Source organism: Plodia interpunctella, chromosome 10 (genome assembly GCF_027563975.2).
Source record: "Plodia interpunctella isolate USDA-ARS_2022_Savannah chromosome 10, ilPloInte3.2, whole genome shotgun sequence".
Lineage (NCBI taxonomy): Eukaryota > Metazoa > Arthropoda > Insecta > Lepidoptera > Pyralidae > Plodia > Plodia interpunctella.
Genome location: NC_071303.1, coordinates 10,697,320 through 10,713,937, shown reverse-complemented (window position 1 = coordinate 10,713,937; position 16,618 = coordinate 10,697,320). Strand labels below are relative to the sequence as shown.

The 16,618-nt window shown below is 37.7% G+C and overlaps 2 protein-coding genes across 3 annotated transcripts in view; one reads left to right on the top strand and one right to left on the bottom strand.

Moving 5' to 3' along the window:
- nonC (no-on-and-no-off transient C) overlaps positions 1-16,618 on the top strand; it is a 91,078-nt gene that overhangs the window by 7,346 nt on the left and 67,114 nt on the right. The gene's annotated exons all lie outside the window — the stretch shown is intronic.
- mAChR-C (muscarinic Acetylcholine Receptor, C-type) lies at positions 897-14,208 on the bottom strand. The gene is made up of 5 exons (XM_053750563.2): positions 13,979-14,208; positions 4,202-4,764; positions 3,596-3,755; positions 1,913-2,083; positions 897-1,690 (listed from the first exon to the last, which is right to left on the bottom strand). The coding sequence occupies exons 2-5, from the start codon at positions 4,573-4,575 to the stop codon at positions 1,181-1,183; spliced, it is 1,215 nt and encodes a 404-aa protein (XP_053606538.1). The 5' UTR covers positions 4,576-4,764; positions 13,979-14,208; the 3' UTR covers positions 897-1,180.

Here is a 16,618-nt window from a genome sequence, read left to right as displayed (position 1 = left end):
AAACCATCGAAAAATATTGTTTGATATTTTCAAATATATGGTTATTTGTACCTTAAATGTGCTAGAATAGAATTTTATTGTTTGTTTTCATGCTGGAACAGGAGAACAAAGTTTATGTTTTATGTTTGTTGTATATATATATTGTATGTAATATTTATGTTTGTTGACTTTTGTATTCTTCTTCATTTAGGTGGACATAAATTACATATACGAACAGTAGGTACCTGTTTATATGGATTTTGTAAATATATTTCGATACAATGTGTATTGTGGCTGTGACATACAGTAGACCAAGCACGTAAATTCTTGTACCAAACATGCAAACACTAGCATGTTACTAACGTCCACGTGCTGTCTCTTTTTCAAAATATTAGTTAAGTTGATAACAGGTGAAGAGGTAATAAAATTACTTTCGTATTTATAATATGTTGGGATTCTTCATAGTCGTATACCTCAGGGCTTGAGGGTCGTGGCCACTACGTGGATTGAAACACGACTTTCTTGGCACTATTAATGGTGTGGCTTTTCCATTTCACACACACGTTGATAATCAACCAAAGTGCAGGTTTACTCACGATGATTTCCTACACCGGTAGCAAGTGTTGGTCCATGAAATCTACTATCCATCGGCCTATGGATGGACGGACAGTTAGATCCGTATTTTGTCATTCTCAAAACCGTGACTAGTAAACAGAACTAACGAAATTAAATACAATGTTTTCAGAGTTCATGTACCATGTATGTGAGTTCCTTTAATAGGTTTCTGAGGTATTGAGCTAAATATCCTTACGTATCTATATACGTTAGGTATATAGACTCTACTTTCATAATTAATCTTTCAGTTCCTAACATACGAATAAGTTGGCGTTAGTTAATTATAAATTAAACCCTTAACACATTAATTATATATTGATTTTAATATTACATCGAACATTTTAATTAAATTACATTTTTAAACATCTGAATTTAGTTGACAGGGAACCATTTATATTAAAATCTTCATCGGCTGGAAACTCATTAAAATCTCTGAATAAAAATTTAACAATAAAGCTTTTAAAACTTGAGCCTTGATATTAAGAGGTACCTAAATGCGAAGGGGTACCTACAGTCACTAACAATTTTAAATACTAGAAGCGTTTCACGTTTCCCTCAAAACGTCTATAGAACGTTCGTTTTAACACTACACTAGGTCTGGGGTGCCGTTGTTGGGTCGGTGGACGGGGGTCGGGCCGTCGGGTGCGTACGACGGGTTGGTGTCGCCTTGCTCAGAGTCCATGTACCCTGCATTCTCAATGATCCGACACCGTGCCGTGTCCACGTCTCTCTCCACGTACAGCAGCCTCGCCGGCCGTCCGCCGAGCGCCGACAGCGAAGTCGGCGCGCTCGATCGCGTGATGGAACCTTCTCGGAGCGCGACTGATCCTTTCCTCCGCTCCGGCGCTGGAGATCCTCTATACTCGGACGTGTCGGGACGCTTGCACCGCAAAAGCTTGGCGAACGCAGCACGGAAGCCGGCATTCTTCCAGGCGTAAATGAGTGGGTTGATGCCGGAGTTAGACATGGCCAGAGATGACGTCAGCCGGTACGCAATGGGGCTGTGCAGGGGCTTAATGGGCAGCGTTTGCGCACATGCCACCACGACGAACGGCATCCAGCACACCGAGAATGATCCTAGTACCAGCAGCACCACCTGGAATTGACAGCACTACGGTTATTAACTGTTGGATTTGCTCCGGGCGCCAAATTTTAAGCATTGAGTTGAAGATCCAGAATAATATTATATTTGAGAAGATTTTGCTTCATCCAAACGGCGATGTAGAGTCTTTAGACCAATTATTTTGGAAACGAAAATAGTCTCTCGGTTGAGCTGGGGGCTATGGGATTGGCCACACGAAATGATACGCAGATAGACCTGTATACTCTTCCAGTCGTTGGCGCCGGAGGGGCAACAGGAGTTGGCGCGCATGCGGCGCGCGTGGCACGTGGCCTCGCGCCAGATGCGCCAGTACAGGATAAACATCACCATCCAGATCAAAGAGAACATCGGTGCCAGAATGCTTGTCGTGTACGACTTCGGCACCACCTGGAAATTGTACATTCGTGTATTGAGCGAGGGAACGAAACTAGAAATTCCACTTTCCTTGGGTTCGGTTTGTGCAATGATCAATTGATCAGGTCTCCCATGGACGTCTAAAAAAGACGGACGGACGGAGTGAACAAACGATGAGACGACCTAAACAAACGATGAAGCATAGTAATGGCGGCTGACCTTTGTGTGCGTGCCAGAAGTGTTGCCATAATGCATCTAACATACCTCTAATTAAGAAAATCTTTAAATTTTATTTGTTTACTTGTTATTTGTTTCTGCGTCATTCTATAAGACAAGCCATTTACTCGTAAATAATTTTAAATTTTAATTTAATAGTCATATCGGATCCAAATAAAGCTAAACATTTTTAGAATTTGTTGCTGTGTAGTTTACTATGTTTTTTCATAATTTTAAAATGGACTAACGCAACGTCATATCAATTCCCCTACTTTTAGATTTTAAATTTCTAATAATGGCAACACCGGTCCATATGTCATTGACATTTATTATTGTTCAATTAATTTCGGCGTAATTATTATGCCATGAAAACATAATATCAAACCCGACTTAGCTGTGAAATGTAATCTTTTATTAAGAAAACCACTGTGGTTGCGGCAGCAATTAACAACGCAATACGGCATTTTTTTTTTTTTGTGATTGTTCCGGTTTTCCTGATGGTAGCTCGCTGCGTAATGGCGACCGTCCGACACACTAAGGTGAGAGATGGGTAGGAGTGTGTGCGTGCCGTACTGTCTGTACAGGAGTCCGACACACTATGGGTTGCTTCCTAGCGCTGTCTTGTAAAACGCCGTCCGTCTTTTTTTATACGTCCATGGGTCTCCCATTCAAATTCCGTTTCCGATTTTATCTTCGTTGTTCATGAAAATCTAATCGAATTTTGGTATGGAAATAGTAGGTAAAGTAGTTCAGTGAATGCGCGTAGTAATTTGTATTACGCGTTAAAACTGTAGTAATACTATAATTACTAATTCCGCCTACCCCCGTGGGAAACGAGCGTGATAATATGTATGTAATATAATCAGTATTACTGCATTAATTTCGTAACTAAATACTTGACCTATTTTCACGATCGGTTTAGTTTATATTATTTCACGCACTGACCTTACCAATCTGATACTTGATGACCAAAAATTAATATTTAGTCATTATAAATAATACAATCATTAAATTTTATTCTGAATTTCTGTCCAAGCTTTCCAAGAAACATTCTGGATTCGTGAGAACGCACGAATGAAATGATGAATGTAAAAAGTTTGTCCTCCATCGCCGGAGAAAAACTTCAATCGAGTACTTCTGCAAATATAACTTACTAAAGAATAGTAGTTATAACTTATTAGTTACTAATTTGTACTATCGGCGAAAGTTTCGATCGTACAAACTTTTGGGTGTGGGCTCGCCTTGGAATAGACCCACTCTACACTTGAAAGGCGATATAGCCTTGGCATGGCAGCTGATAGTTAATAAAAGCATTCCCAAAGAGATTACCATGTTCATCTCGCAAGCGACGCCGTCGTGCCAGTCATTCCACAGCATAGGGATGCAGCTGATGCAGAGAGCGACGGACCAGGTAGCGCTCATCAGCACCCGCGTCACCAGCTTCGTCATGTAACGGCTGTAGTGCAGTGGGTGCACGATCGCTATGTACCTGCAAACAGAGAGACCGCATCAATATTTAATTATACTGACTTCTTATAGATACTTATTAAATACTGTATTTGCGAAGGATTCGCAGTCAAGCAAGTCAGAACAGTCTAAACAGAAGTTAAGAGCGACGGGAGCCTATGGTAGGAGTTGTGATAATGTACATCAATTTGATTTATATCATCAAAACTTCTGATGTTCATAAAACTTTGAATGTAATATACATACATGTTTATTTAGTGATACTAAATAAAAATATTTCCATTTGCCGAGTAACTACCCGTTTCATTTTCTTATTTGTTTGGTTCAAAAATACATCTTATTGGAAGGTTTCGTGACGAATTATCATGCAACAAATACTTCGGGCTAATCTTAGCCGAAATAGGTACTTAAATTTCATCGAAATGCGAAGTAAATTTTCGTGCAAAGCAATGCACGATATCAACTCACCTGTCTACAGCTATGGCAATAATGTTGTATATGGACGCCAGACACGCCAGGATTATCAGGATGAACCTCATCAAGCACGACCATTTCACTTTGCCGACTTCGGAATCCAGGTAGAAGACGAGATGGTATGGAAGCGTGAGCCCGACCATCAAGTCTGATATGGCCAGGTTGAGCACGAATTGGTTGGAGACGAGTGAGGATAGTCTTCGACTAAGCGTGACGGCCAGGATCGTGAGAGTGTTGCCGCTGATGATGAGGACCATGAGGGCGCCGTCGATGATGCTCCACGCCCAGTAGTTGTAGAGATCCGACACGTCCCCCCCAGCCGCCGTGTCGTTCCACCCCCCCTGGCTCTCATTGAGGACAACGTCCATACCATCGCTGGCCGCAGTCGCCAGCGCCCCCCAGTCGGAGTAGTCCGACGTCGTGGCCGAACTCACTCACACATTATTTAACTTTTAACATCACTAAACACTCGCGAGGAGTCCGGGCACTTTGATGCTGTAGTTTGCTCTTTAAACATTTCACACATTTTCACGGCGTTTCAATAGTGTTGCGAACATCTGAAATAGAAACATATTACTTGAATTCACTTTTACGTCTAAGCATAGTAATATCAGTTCATGCCATTAATAAATTTAGGAAAATCAAATAGTGCTTTCCTTCTTACGATCAGTAAAATAGAAAAACTGTAAAATTTATATTGAATTTGCGATGTAAATGCCATATTATCATTAATATGTTCTGTAAAGTCGTGCATATGACAGTTGTAGCCGGTGGCTGCGGGCTACAACGCTGCAGCGGCAGTCTATTGAATATTCAGGAACGCGTGTATCAGAAAATTACTTGAAGGAAGCAAGGAGTCGCCGGCGCCGCGCTCAAATCACATTACCAACTTTGGGAAGGGATCGCGAGCTGCTGCTTCTACATGAATTATTTATGACCACAATATGAGACGCTCGCTTTGTCTGCAGACTAATCGATCGCTATAAATGTATTATTTTCAGACGCCCAAGGCCAGGCAGTTCATAAACCTGTTGTTTTGTAACGAATTATTAAAACCCAAGGAAAATCTGAAGGACTTCATACATGAGTTATTTTTTAGTTATTATTACCGGAGGCTTCTTGAGAATACAAAAGAATATTCATTACAGAATTTGGCCATTTTTTTAAAACCCTTTCGATTGTTGTTGGATCACAATAATGTAATGTTATATTTTTAAGTTGTGGGAATATGATCGATAGTTTAAAGGATGTGACAAAGTTAAGTCTCGTAGCTAGCGTCGTCGCCGCCTCTCAATTCATTTTAATTCATTAACGCCAATTTACTAAGTCTGGTTCTAATAGATCTTTGTTAAACGGAATAAAAGAGGATTTGAACAAAAGAACTCTGTCAAATTATTTTACCACTTTTCCAATGTCAAAGTAATTAAATGTGGATAATAAAGCGACAGTTCATTTATTTCAATTCCGGTCGGGTATCGAAATATCAAGCTCGGTTAATGCTGATATATGTCTTACAAATAGCAGACGATTCGGTAAATTCGGCCCGAAAAGTAAATGGCGCGGATATTTATTGGATCCTACTTCGGGACCGCAGCGATGCGGGTTCGACGTCCCGTTTATGATAATATGAGTGCTGCGTAATGTCGCCACAATTTGACAAGCTGAATGCCAGGATTGAAACCGAAGCGACAGTGGACAGAAAAGTGTAAATGTTATGGAAATATTGTATTTCAACAAACAATTGGATTTTGAATTGACGTCATTGATGAATTAAATTGTAGATGGGAAAATGAAAATAAAAATTGACCAATAAATGATTAAATGTCACACTAGCAATTAAGTTTGTTGCAACAATCGCAAAAAAAATATTGCGTTAGTAATTTAAATAGCCAGGCAAATTTAACATAGGTTGTAGCTTTATAAAAGTTATCTATCATATATATCCCAGACGCACATCACACCAGCAGCGGCTCTCACGCCTTACACTTTTATAATCACTAGCTGCGACCTGGGTCCTCGCCCCCGTGGGAATTTCGGGATAAAAAGTACCTTATGTTAACACATATATATTCCAGGTTATATTTTGCCCATGTACCAAATTTCATAACAATGTACCAAATTTGTGAGGGCACAAAGTTTCGCATTTATAATATTAGTAGGAGTAGGATTGTATTGATCAAAATTTGAATAATGTGTAATTTAAAAAGTCCTTTACAAATAGCGCAAATTACGAGAAGTAATTTTTCTTATGTAGATGGTTGACATAGCTTCTGCCAAAGGGCTACTTATATGTATATAGTTATATCAAATTCAGAATTAGCAATTGACACGCTATTTTGGGCTTAGAAATATTTCCAAGGTTCGTATATGTATATATAGAGAACAACTTGGGTGTTGGCATTGGGATATCGAATATATCGATGGCACCGTCGCGGCGGATCTCCTTCTCGTGTTGGATTATTTATGGGGTATCTGTTGCGTCGTAAACTCCAATGTTCTACTGCACTGATATGTACAGTGAATTTTGTGGCGATAGAGTAGAATTGGTTGGAATTTTTGGAATTTCATACTATCATAGCAGTATTGTAGTTTCTGCTACTTTACTACTTTCCTAAATATATTTTGAAATTTCTTTATTTTTATTACACTACTACTTCTAACTATATATTACGATATACCTTTTTTCGCAGTAATAATCATAACTTTTGTCGAGGGTACGTTGTTATCAATTTTTGTTACAATAAATACCACGGTCCCAAAAATTTTTGATTCTAATTTTTGGTTGTAAGCGACATAATTGTTGTGAGGAGTATCGAGGGCGCTGCAGCAGCCTCTGCCCTGACACCTCATCAGTATGCGAGCCGCGAGCCACAGACACCAGCGCAGTTTATCGATAGCTATTGATTCACTGTCGCGGAAAACTATAGGAACTCAGTCCATGCCGGATATAGGTCAACCACTTTTAATGTGAATAATCAATACATTAGTGAAGTGATTTTAATAAAACTTAAAAATTCTTTGACTGCCATTCTATTAGATTATATTGCGGGTTTATCAAGTTGGTTTCACGAAGTTCAACAAGTTACTAAGCCGCGACCGATTGATGATCCGTTTTGCAAATGTGGCAACCCTAACGTGACTTCATTAGTCTCGCATAGAATGTGTTTTCACCGGTAATCGGCTGCTGATTTAATTGTGTGGTAACGGTGTGGAACACATGGCTAAAGTACTTGCTTCCCCAATAAATATCAAATGGTCTCAATTCAACATTGGTAAAATTGTTCCCATTATGGTACTGAAGCAAAAAAGACATATAATTGTACGACGTAAAAACTACTAAGCTTTATTTTTTACTGTAGAAAACGTTGCGTGTTCGATTCTCGACGGCTGGGCTGACCTTTCTCAATTTATTACAAAACAATTATCCGAATCGACAGTTAATATCGGTGATGTGTTAGAATTGCTGTAATTTCGCGTTACCAGTAGAATATAATCAAGAGAACCATTTCTTACAGCTAAGGTTTTAATTGAGCCACTTCTATTGTCGAGCGACGGGGATAAAATAAATGAAAACAACTTTGAATCATGATATGGATGGACTTAATTTTCCTAACTACTAGTTATACAACTTTACAATGTAACGTGACCTAGCAAAATACGTTTGATCTAACAGAAGGTAAAGATTGCTTACAGGCAAAATACGTTTATGGTAACGCTGTTTTTTTTTCAAATTATTAAAATGGAATTAAATATTAAATGATGTAGCTTGATGCCTATTACTTCGTTTTTCATTTGGTGTCAGACAATTTACTAGAAATATAAAAAATATTGTATTGCATGAATCGTGTAAACCCAGAATTTTACAACATTAAATAATTTATCCGTAATGAGTTTTTAGAATATAGGAAGCGTATAACTCCCGGACGGACCTATTCAATTTAGGATGATATACATCACTTATTGACGTCAAAAAAATTACTTTAACTAAGTCTATATATATATATATATATATATATATATATATATATATATATATATATATATATATATATGTTATGAGGATACTGCACCATGCTTGGGCCAAACATTATTGTCGTTCGCATAATCGTCAGACTTGTAATATGCCTTTTTACAAAGTACTTCTTTTATATAATTTCAAAATTTTTTGTCCGGCAAATTAAGAATCCATTTAGGCAATTTATTATAAAAACGGATACAGTTCCCAACAAAAGACGTTCTAACTTTGGCCAACCGATGCCCGGGGACAGACAATTTATCTTTAATACGTAAGGCTCTATCAGTGTAATCACCAACTTTTTTAAATAAGTTTAAATTTTTCCGGACATGCAGATGTCCGGCCGATAACATACATTTAAATGGTATGACCGAGTGCGGGCGATAGTACTTACTCAAATTTATTGTAACGAGTAATCTACACTTCTCCGTGAAAAGGATACTTAATTAGTAGAAAACGCTCTGATCAGAGAGTCTCTCGTCCCCTCTCACCATCGCGAGCTGCTGGTTGCTCGCTATAAGGACCCGAAGCCCAGGACACGCGTAAAAAATAAATCCTTCAATTTCGAAGATTCGGCTGCTATTTTTCGAACGGCAGAATTTATTATTTTTTATTATTAGATTATAGTCTCCGTGTACATAGAGATAAACACGAGTGAGAATACACATTCTTGTCTTATTTTCACCATTAAAAGAATTCCGGTTTAACTAAACCAGTATTTCATCGCAGTAACAATGTCCTCCTGCTCCCAGAGCTCGACGCTGTTCTTCAATATTCGCTAAATCTTTTGTTCCCTCGTTGCGTTTTCTCTTATCTATAATCTCTATAACGATTCTGTTATGCCGAAACTACTTTAAATTCTAAATAAGGTCTAAGGTATTTCCGACGCGAATAATATTTTCCTGCTTATTTTTTTTTTCGGTGATAATCCATCTTCATTATTAGAATAGTGTTGTTGTTGTTGCACATGTTTTATAGGAGTTTCTCAGTTTGAGTACTTAATTGTACATGCTTATGAAATAAAAAAATACCATGTCACGCGCTTGAAAAATTGGGTTTTGACTTGGAACTGTTATTGAACCTAACAAGTCTTTTCAATTTCACTAACACGTTTGAAACCACTACAGCTTTGTTTCCTTGTTTGTTTCCATGAATTAAAGGCGTAAGTGCGTAATGTTTGTTTACGTTTCTTATTTGTGGAGCTGCGACAAAGGCGATGAAAAAGGCCCGAAGCGAAGGAACTCATTCTTTTTATGCCTTGGTGGCGGGAAAATGTGGTATTGCTTGTTAAAGATGAATGAAGTGAGTTTCGTTTCTGAAAGGTTCAGTTTACTTTTGACAATACCATCGACAGCAAGTCGAAACTTGTACCAGATCAAACCTAAACTTCTCAAAGTTATCTGGGGTTGCTAATACGCTAGGTAACTACACATGAGATCAGTCGGGGATTACACAGAAATGTCCACAATTAGTTGAATTAGTGTTCAGTTTTGTCGGATTCTTAGCGGCGCTTTTCATTTGGTGTCAGTCAATTGGACGCATCATGGCCACGCTAATCTCCGGCATTGACACGATAGCCCGTGAAATCCCCGTTTCTTTGTAATGTTTAATTACGCTGCTGATTGCGCTAGCACCCGGTAATTTATCTCATCTATACTTCGTTTATGTTCTATTTCCTGCTTCTGCTGTATGAACTTCATTAGAAATGTTATCAAGATCTAAATTATTATTTAAGTATGCTTAAATATTGTCTATGTTATGGTTCAAAACTCTTACCACTAGGCTACCAGATCATCGGATTAGATTAAACCAAACGAGGCTTTACGTTGAAGTAATATCTGCCTGGGCTAAGAATGAGGAGAAAATAACAGCTGTTTCCAGTGACGTCACAGATTTAGATTCAAGCCACGATCGGAGTGTTACAGCAACGTTCCCTACGTACTGAACCGCCCCCCATTTATCAATGTTAAGCATACTTAATCATTGGCTTAGTGTTTTGTCTACATAGTTAATTTTCATTTGCTTTGTTGTGTCATGCCATTCAGTTTTTGTTTCTGTAGCTTTATATGAAACCCTAACTACGCATTAGAATAGGTTTCGTATCGTTATTGTCTTTCATCGGCCATCGTCTCGTGCGCTATCGGTTACGAAATGCTGTAAAAACTTTTATATTGAAAACTCGAATGTCTCCGATAATATTGAAGGGAAACTTTGCGGAAAGTACTTTTGTTGGGAACGTTTGCAAGAACTTTTATTTCGTTATAAGTTGCGGTCGAATTATTCGATAAGCAATTTGCCGTTTCCGGAATTTCCGTCTCGTGGGATTCTCACTGAATTGCGTTTTGTATCGCGAACAAACCTGGTTTGTTTGTCTGTTTTAATACGACCTCAAATTGATTCCCAGTAGGCTATCATATTGTTTCAGATACTCTGGTTATTTTTTTAACTGTGAAATTACTCGCTTGGTCTAAAAGTAAGAACTTTTATATATTGCATCTAAATTCCAATTTATTTCTTAGGGAGGCATTAATCATCATTACATAGTTTAAAACAAAGTAGCTTCCCGATGTCTGTCTGTCCCTATGTATGCTTATATCTTTAAAACTACGCAACGAATTTTTATAATAGATAAGAGTGATTCAAGAGGAAGGTTTATTGTACCCGTGCGAAGGACGGGTCGCTATTTAATAATAATTTCCAGTTTTTCTCACTTTTACGCCTAAGTCCTGCATTGAGCATCTTGGATTAAAGTGTGAATATCTTTTAAAGCAAAATTAGTTTTAAATAGGTACATTTTTGTAAATTGTATGGGTGACTGAAAACAAATACAGCTACTGTGTCAACGGTTACTTTTTAGTTGTCATTCCCATTTTACAGTTTCCTATCTCGGTTTCGTTATGCCTATAATGGTACGCAATGGTAAGAATGAATCGTGTAGTCTCAGTTTGTAATTTTACTTAAAACTTTTTTTCAAACTGCTCATATATTGAAGAACTCGTGATTTTATCTAGCTAAGAGCTAAGTAAATAAGTTTGCAACGAGAAATAATGTCAAGTTGAAACAGTTCAGGAGGTGTTCCATCCCGTCGCATTTCGTTCCGAGCTAGAAATCGAGATCGCGCGCTTGACAGTTGCACATGCTTTCACAAGTACCCCCAACTTTGAAATTGTCTCGGTGTGAAGTCAATCGGGCAACTTTTCGGTTTAGATCGCAACCTACGACGTAGGAATTCCGGGATCGATAGAATGAAACTTTGGTGAAACTCGAAAATACACATGTATTTCTTTTCGTAAGTGGAATCATAAACGGAACGTAATATTTTTCAAAATAGCATTTTATTGTCTTTTAATTTGTTTTTTTGAATACACAGCTATGAGATTCAGCATAATTAATAATATTGACGGTAAAATTTAGTGCCTAAAGTTATTATATATATGGCATTGAGATTTGATAGACAACAACATAACATACACGACTGTATGGTACCAAAAAAAAGGCGTCTTATCAGATTCAACACAAACCATCTTCAGTTAATGCCTCTTATTTATAAAACAAGACGTTGAACAATGATATTATGACAAGTCGCGGCGACACCCGCAGGCGATTCCATTTAATAAGAAGTGGCACGAGCGCGACCTAGTTCTTATAAATTTTCCACATCATAATTTTAATATGGAACCATCCCACTTTCTTCCTCTAAGGCTAATATTTATTCCTTCTAATTTTCATTTTATCTTCGCATCATGCTCTAGCATCACTTTGATTAGATATATCTCTTAATCGCCTTTTTGGAAGATTTATAAGTGTCTTATTTTCTCCAATTTAAGTTTTTAATTACGTTAGTTATATTGATAACTAAAACTTGTAAGTGATCTACCACAAAAGACGTGATTTTTCACTGTCGGCTTTTTATTTATCGAGGGGCGGTGAATTACATAACCTTGTGAATCTGAAACAGTTTAGTTCGGCTCTCCAAATTCGCGGCGATAATATTCTGAAACGGGCGAATTTATCTCGCAGCCATTTTAATATATCGGTTGAGTTCACCAACAGTCATGTATTCACACTGAACTGCGGTAACGGCTCTCCTGGGCCGGCTTCTGGTAATGGAATTGATAATAGGAAATCTTATTGAATAATAGATTGGCAGTTTCCTTCCGAATAATTTGGAACTGGAACTTTGGAAAACTGGAAGATTTATTGCGACGGGCGAGGAAAATTTCTGACCAAAATATCTTGTTCCAAACTGTCATTACGCACGGACGAGTTATGCCGGGTTCTTTGTATGTATTTTTATGTATATTTTCAAGAAGATTCAACAGCATACAATCTTAATACTAGATAAAAGCAATGGATTATAAAAAGCCAATTAAAGGTTCCCGCCGTTCTTCACAATTACAATTTCTGAGCATTTGATCAAATTACAATTTTACTTATTTTATTTCTAACTTTACATTATTAAGTATTAAATAATAATATTTAAGTTTATATCAATATTAGATAGGTCGATAGATCGCAGTGGTTAGCGCGCTTGACCGTTAAGTAACTCTCACAATGGTCGCTGATTGGTTGGGTGACCAAAAAGTATTGTGCTCCTCCTTCGGAAGGCACGTTAAGCTGTTGGTACCGGTTGTACTTGCAGTGCAGATTAATTTTGAAACTGAGATTGTCACAGCTAGTACGATATCACTGTTTAGGCACAGTGGTAGAAATAAGTGAATGCTGACACCGGTGTCCCTTCGATTGCACAATACTCCGTGAAACGAATTCAATCGTGTCTATTGCACATCTTCATTGATAATCTACGGGAATGCAATCAAGGGCGGTTACATTTGTGCATTAGCGTGCGCCTTGCGCCGAACGTCTACTGTGCATGCACCAGACAGTTGTTTACTATCGAAAACAGAATTCAGGGTCGAATTCCTACACGTGTGTGTTGGATATTAGAATTTGAAATTAAAGTTTTAGTTGAAAGCTTCTGAAGGTCACTATTACACAGTTAAATTAGAATACTGAACAATTCAATGTTTGATTTTTCGGTTTTTAATTGTGCTCGGTTAAGACAATGGTTAATTGTATTTATCATTCAATTGGTATATACAATAATGAATTGTTATGACCTTGCCTACATCTTAAAATATGATCTGTTGTTGACGCGAAGTTTTATCCAGATAATTTACAGTTTGATAGAAAATTCAATTCCTTAAAAGTAGAGTTACCGAATAAAATTTCATCCAAATAGGCAGTTACATAAGTGGCCCTGGGCCGCGGAGGCTTACGTAAGAAGGTCTGGACCCCGAGAGCAAGCGCACTTTAACTCATTGCATCGTTTACCCGGGGTGGATCGCGGAGGGAGATTTGCTTCACTTACATCTCGGATGCTGTTGCCACGGCACCTAACGACCTGCTAAATTTTATTCCCCCAGAATGAACTTCCTAATTACCCCCTGCCCGCTACACAATTTTAACGGCTCCCAGTTTGCGTTAACTGTGTTCATGTTTGTTTTTATTTCCACGTACCTTTGGTGCGTACTAATGCTTAGTCGGCGGGATGACAAAAAGTATGTTGTTTTGAAGAAAAGTATGTTGATAAAGTAAACAGCACTTATTTTCTAAATTGAATCCGTACACTTACCCTAGCTTGTGTAAATATGCAAATGATAGTTACGAGAGAAAATGGATCGGACCGGATGAAAGTGCAAACACGAGTAGTGGACAGCAGCCGGCGAGATTCGCTTCGTACTGTAAATATTTACCTCGACGGAGCTGCCATCGGTAACGCTCGTCACTTGTGTCCGATATCGAGGGACATCACACAATTGTTACATCATACGTCAACACAAGTTTGCAAGTTGAAAATGCACATGTATAACACACGAAACTTTGCAATCGATGGAGAGCGAGGAGCGGAGACACGTGCGCTGGTGCGGGCGTTCTGTTCGCGACTGACGGCGTCTGTTGCCGCTGCCGACTGCCGGCTTCCAAATCCAAGTCGAAGTCTATATGGTGGGCATATTAGGCGGGCGAACGCTGCCTAAGGTCATGGTCTCACGCGCGGATCATGAAGCGAACTGTCTTACCCTTTGTTTATAAGTTATTAGTATGTTATACCTACACGGGTGGTAGATACTATTAAAGATTTTAGGTGAATGTAAAGTATGTTAAATTTTGATTTTAATTAAAAACAAACATTAAACTACTTTCTGTCTTTATTATTGATTCGACGGCGGAATTTACTCTTAATATTAAATATCAGATGCGATTCTTGTTGTGAACTACAATGTTACAGTGAATAGAAGCGGTTAACCCAACGGAGCTGATTTATTGAGGCTAGATAAGACGGGCATAATGTTTAATTGTGTGTTCTGTTTCAGTAGGTACTGGTCTGGACATTACTTCAGAACAGTTGATGATTCAGAAATATCCATAGAATTAATATGCTCCTGCGCTATGGAGGACCTAAGCGAGACCTACGGTAATGCCGTAAGCGTATAGCAATATACTGGTCGAAAATTGTAGAAAAGCTATTCAGACTCGACAAGAATAATATATTATAGTATTACGAGCCTCGCTTAGTTCGTATGAATTTATCTCTCGTCCGTTAATTTTATTAAGCAATTGCATCGTTTCAGAACTTAGCTCCCGCGGGAAATCCGTTGTATCAGTGAATTACGTTATGACAAAATTTCATCGTTAATATCATTTATACTTTTAAAGCTGTGAGTGGTTTTAAAGCTATGAGTTATGTCTTGGCGATTTGATACGAGTCGTTTAGTAAATTGATTTAAATTCGTTTATATTACACGATGGTTCGTCCTTCGCTCACTTTTTATCCATATATTCGAAGTTCAACAATATCTGTCGCTATATTTTTTTTCACTGCGGAAATACTTTTTTCTTTGTAAAGTCCCATATAAAATATACCTAGAGGCATCATCTGGTAATCTTTTCATGATCTGTGCTAAATAATAGTATAATACACGTTAATATTCTTACTCTGTAAATAGGCGTAACTCGCCGCGTTTCCCTGTTTCCATTTTAATTCAACCCGCAATTATTTTAGTAAATTGCTTGTAATGGAGGTTAGAGTTAATTGCAGTGTTCGTATTAAACTTCTTTAATTAGATTATATTTTTGTACTTTAATATTCATTTTATGACTTCTTGTCTAATCCTTATTGTAAATATTATGTAGTTTAGTGATGAGACATTGAATTTTTTATTATATTATTATCAAGAATTTCTAAAATTATTATAATATGATATATATTTTAAAGGCACAAGTTATATTTTATTGGCAAATCTTTAACAAAGCACTAATATCAATCGCAGTAATGTTTTGCTTGACGATCTCGGTGGTGTAGTGGTAAAGTGCTTGCCTCTGAACCGAGAGGTCCCGGGTTCGATCCCCGGTCGGGTCATGACGGAAAATGATCTTTTTCTGATTGGCTCGTGTCTTGGATGTTTATCTATATATGTATTTATTATGAAATTATAAAATATAGTATTGTTGAGTTAGTATCCTATAACACAAGACTCGAACTTACTTTGGGGCTAGCTCAATCTGTGTGATTTGTCCTAATATATATATTTTTTATTTATCTATTTATGCTGCAGAAGCTTGGCCCTGGATTAGGTACACTATCTTTAGCTAGCTCCTTATCTGTCTATTAACCGTCATCGACTTCCGCTATCATCACCAAATATAGTACATTGTTGTGATTACCAAAATCTGTATTTTAGACATTATAAAATGTATGCATTCCAATTCCATTCAGTGTTTCAAGAATGCGGTTTACAATTATTAAGCAATTTATCTAAAAAACAACGTTTATAGGCAGCGGTGACCACTTATATGCAAATAGATTACCCTTAACATTACGCCCAAAAAAGAAACTGCTCCCTAAATATTTTCAAGGATCATTTCCTTTTGTGTCGTATGTGATAATATTACCGCTATAGCTCACTACCTACATTTTAGAAAGAACTTTGTATATGACGGCATTTTTCTTATTCATCTGTGCGGCTATAAAGTTCATCTTTATTAAGTTAATGGATCTCGTTATTGACCATCGTTGAGGAATGTAATATGCGAAGTGTGTCCTTGTGGAGAGGCTGTGAAATGTTGCTGACGCGTCTGGCAGCTCGCGTGTAGCATTGCTGTGAGCTGCAGAAGAGCTCAGCTCTGGGATAGTGAGCCGATAATCTTAGAAATAAGCAGACTCAAATAGCAAACGAAGACATCGTAACTTAAAAATATAGTCTATTGTTTTGTCTCGGATATTAAGTTGTTACGTAATTGTTTACAATGGCATCAGACAAAATTTCAATTAACTAGATATTTTTAGTTATTCTCTCTTTATTTTCGAGAGAATTTCCTGGCAAAAGCTTTCTAGT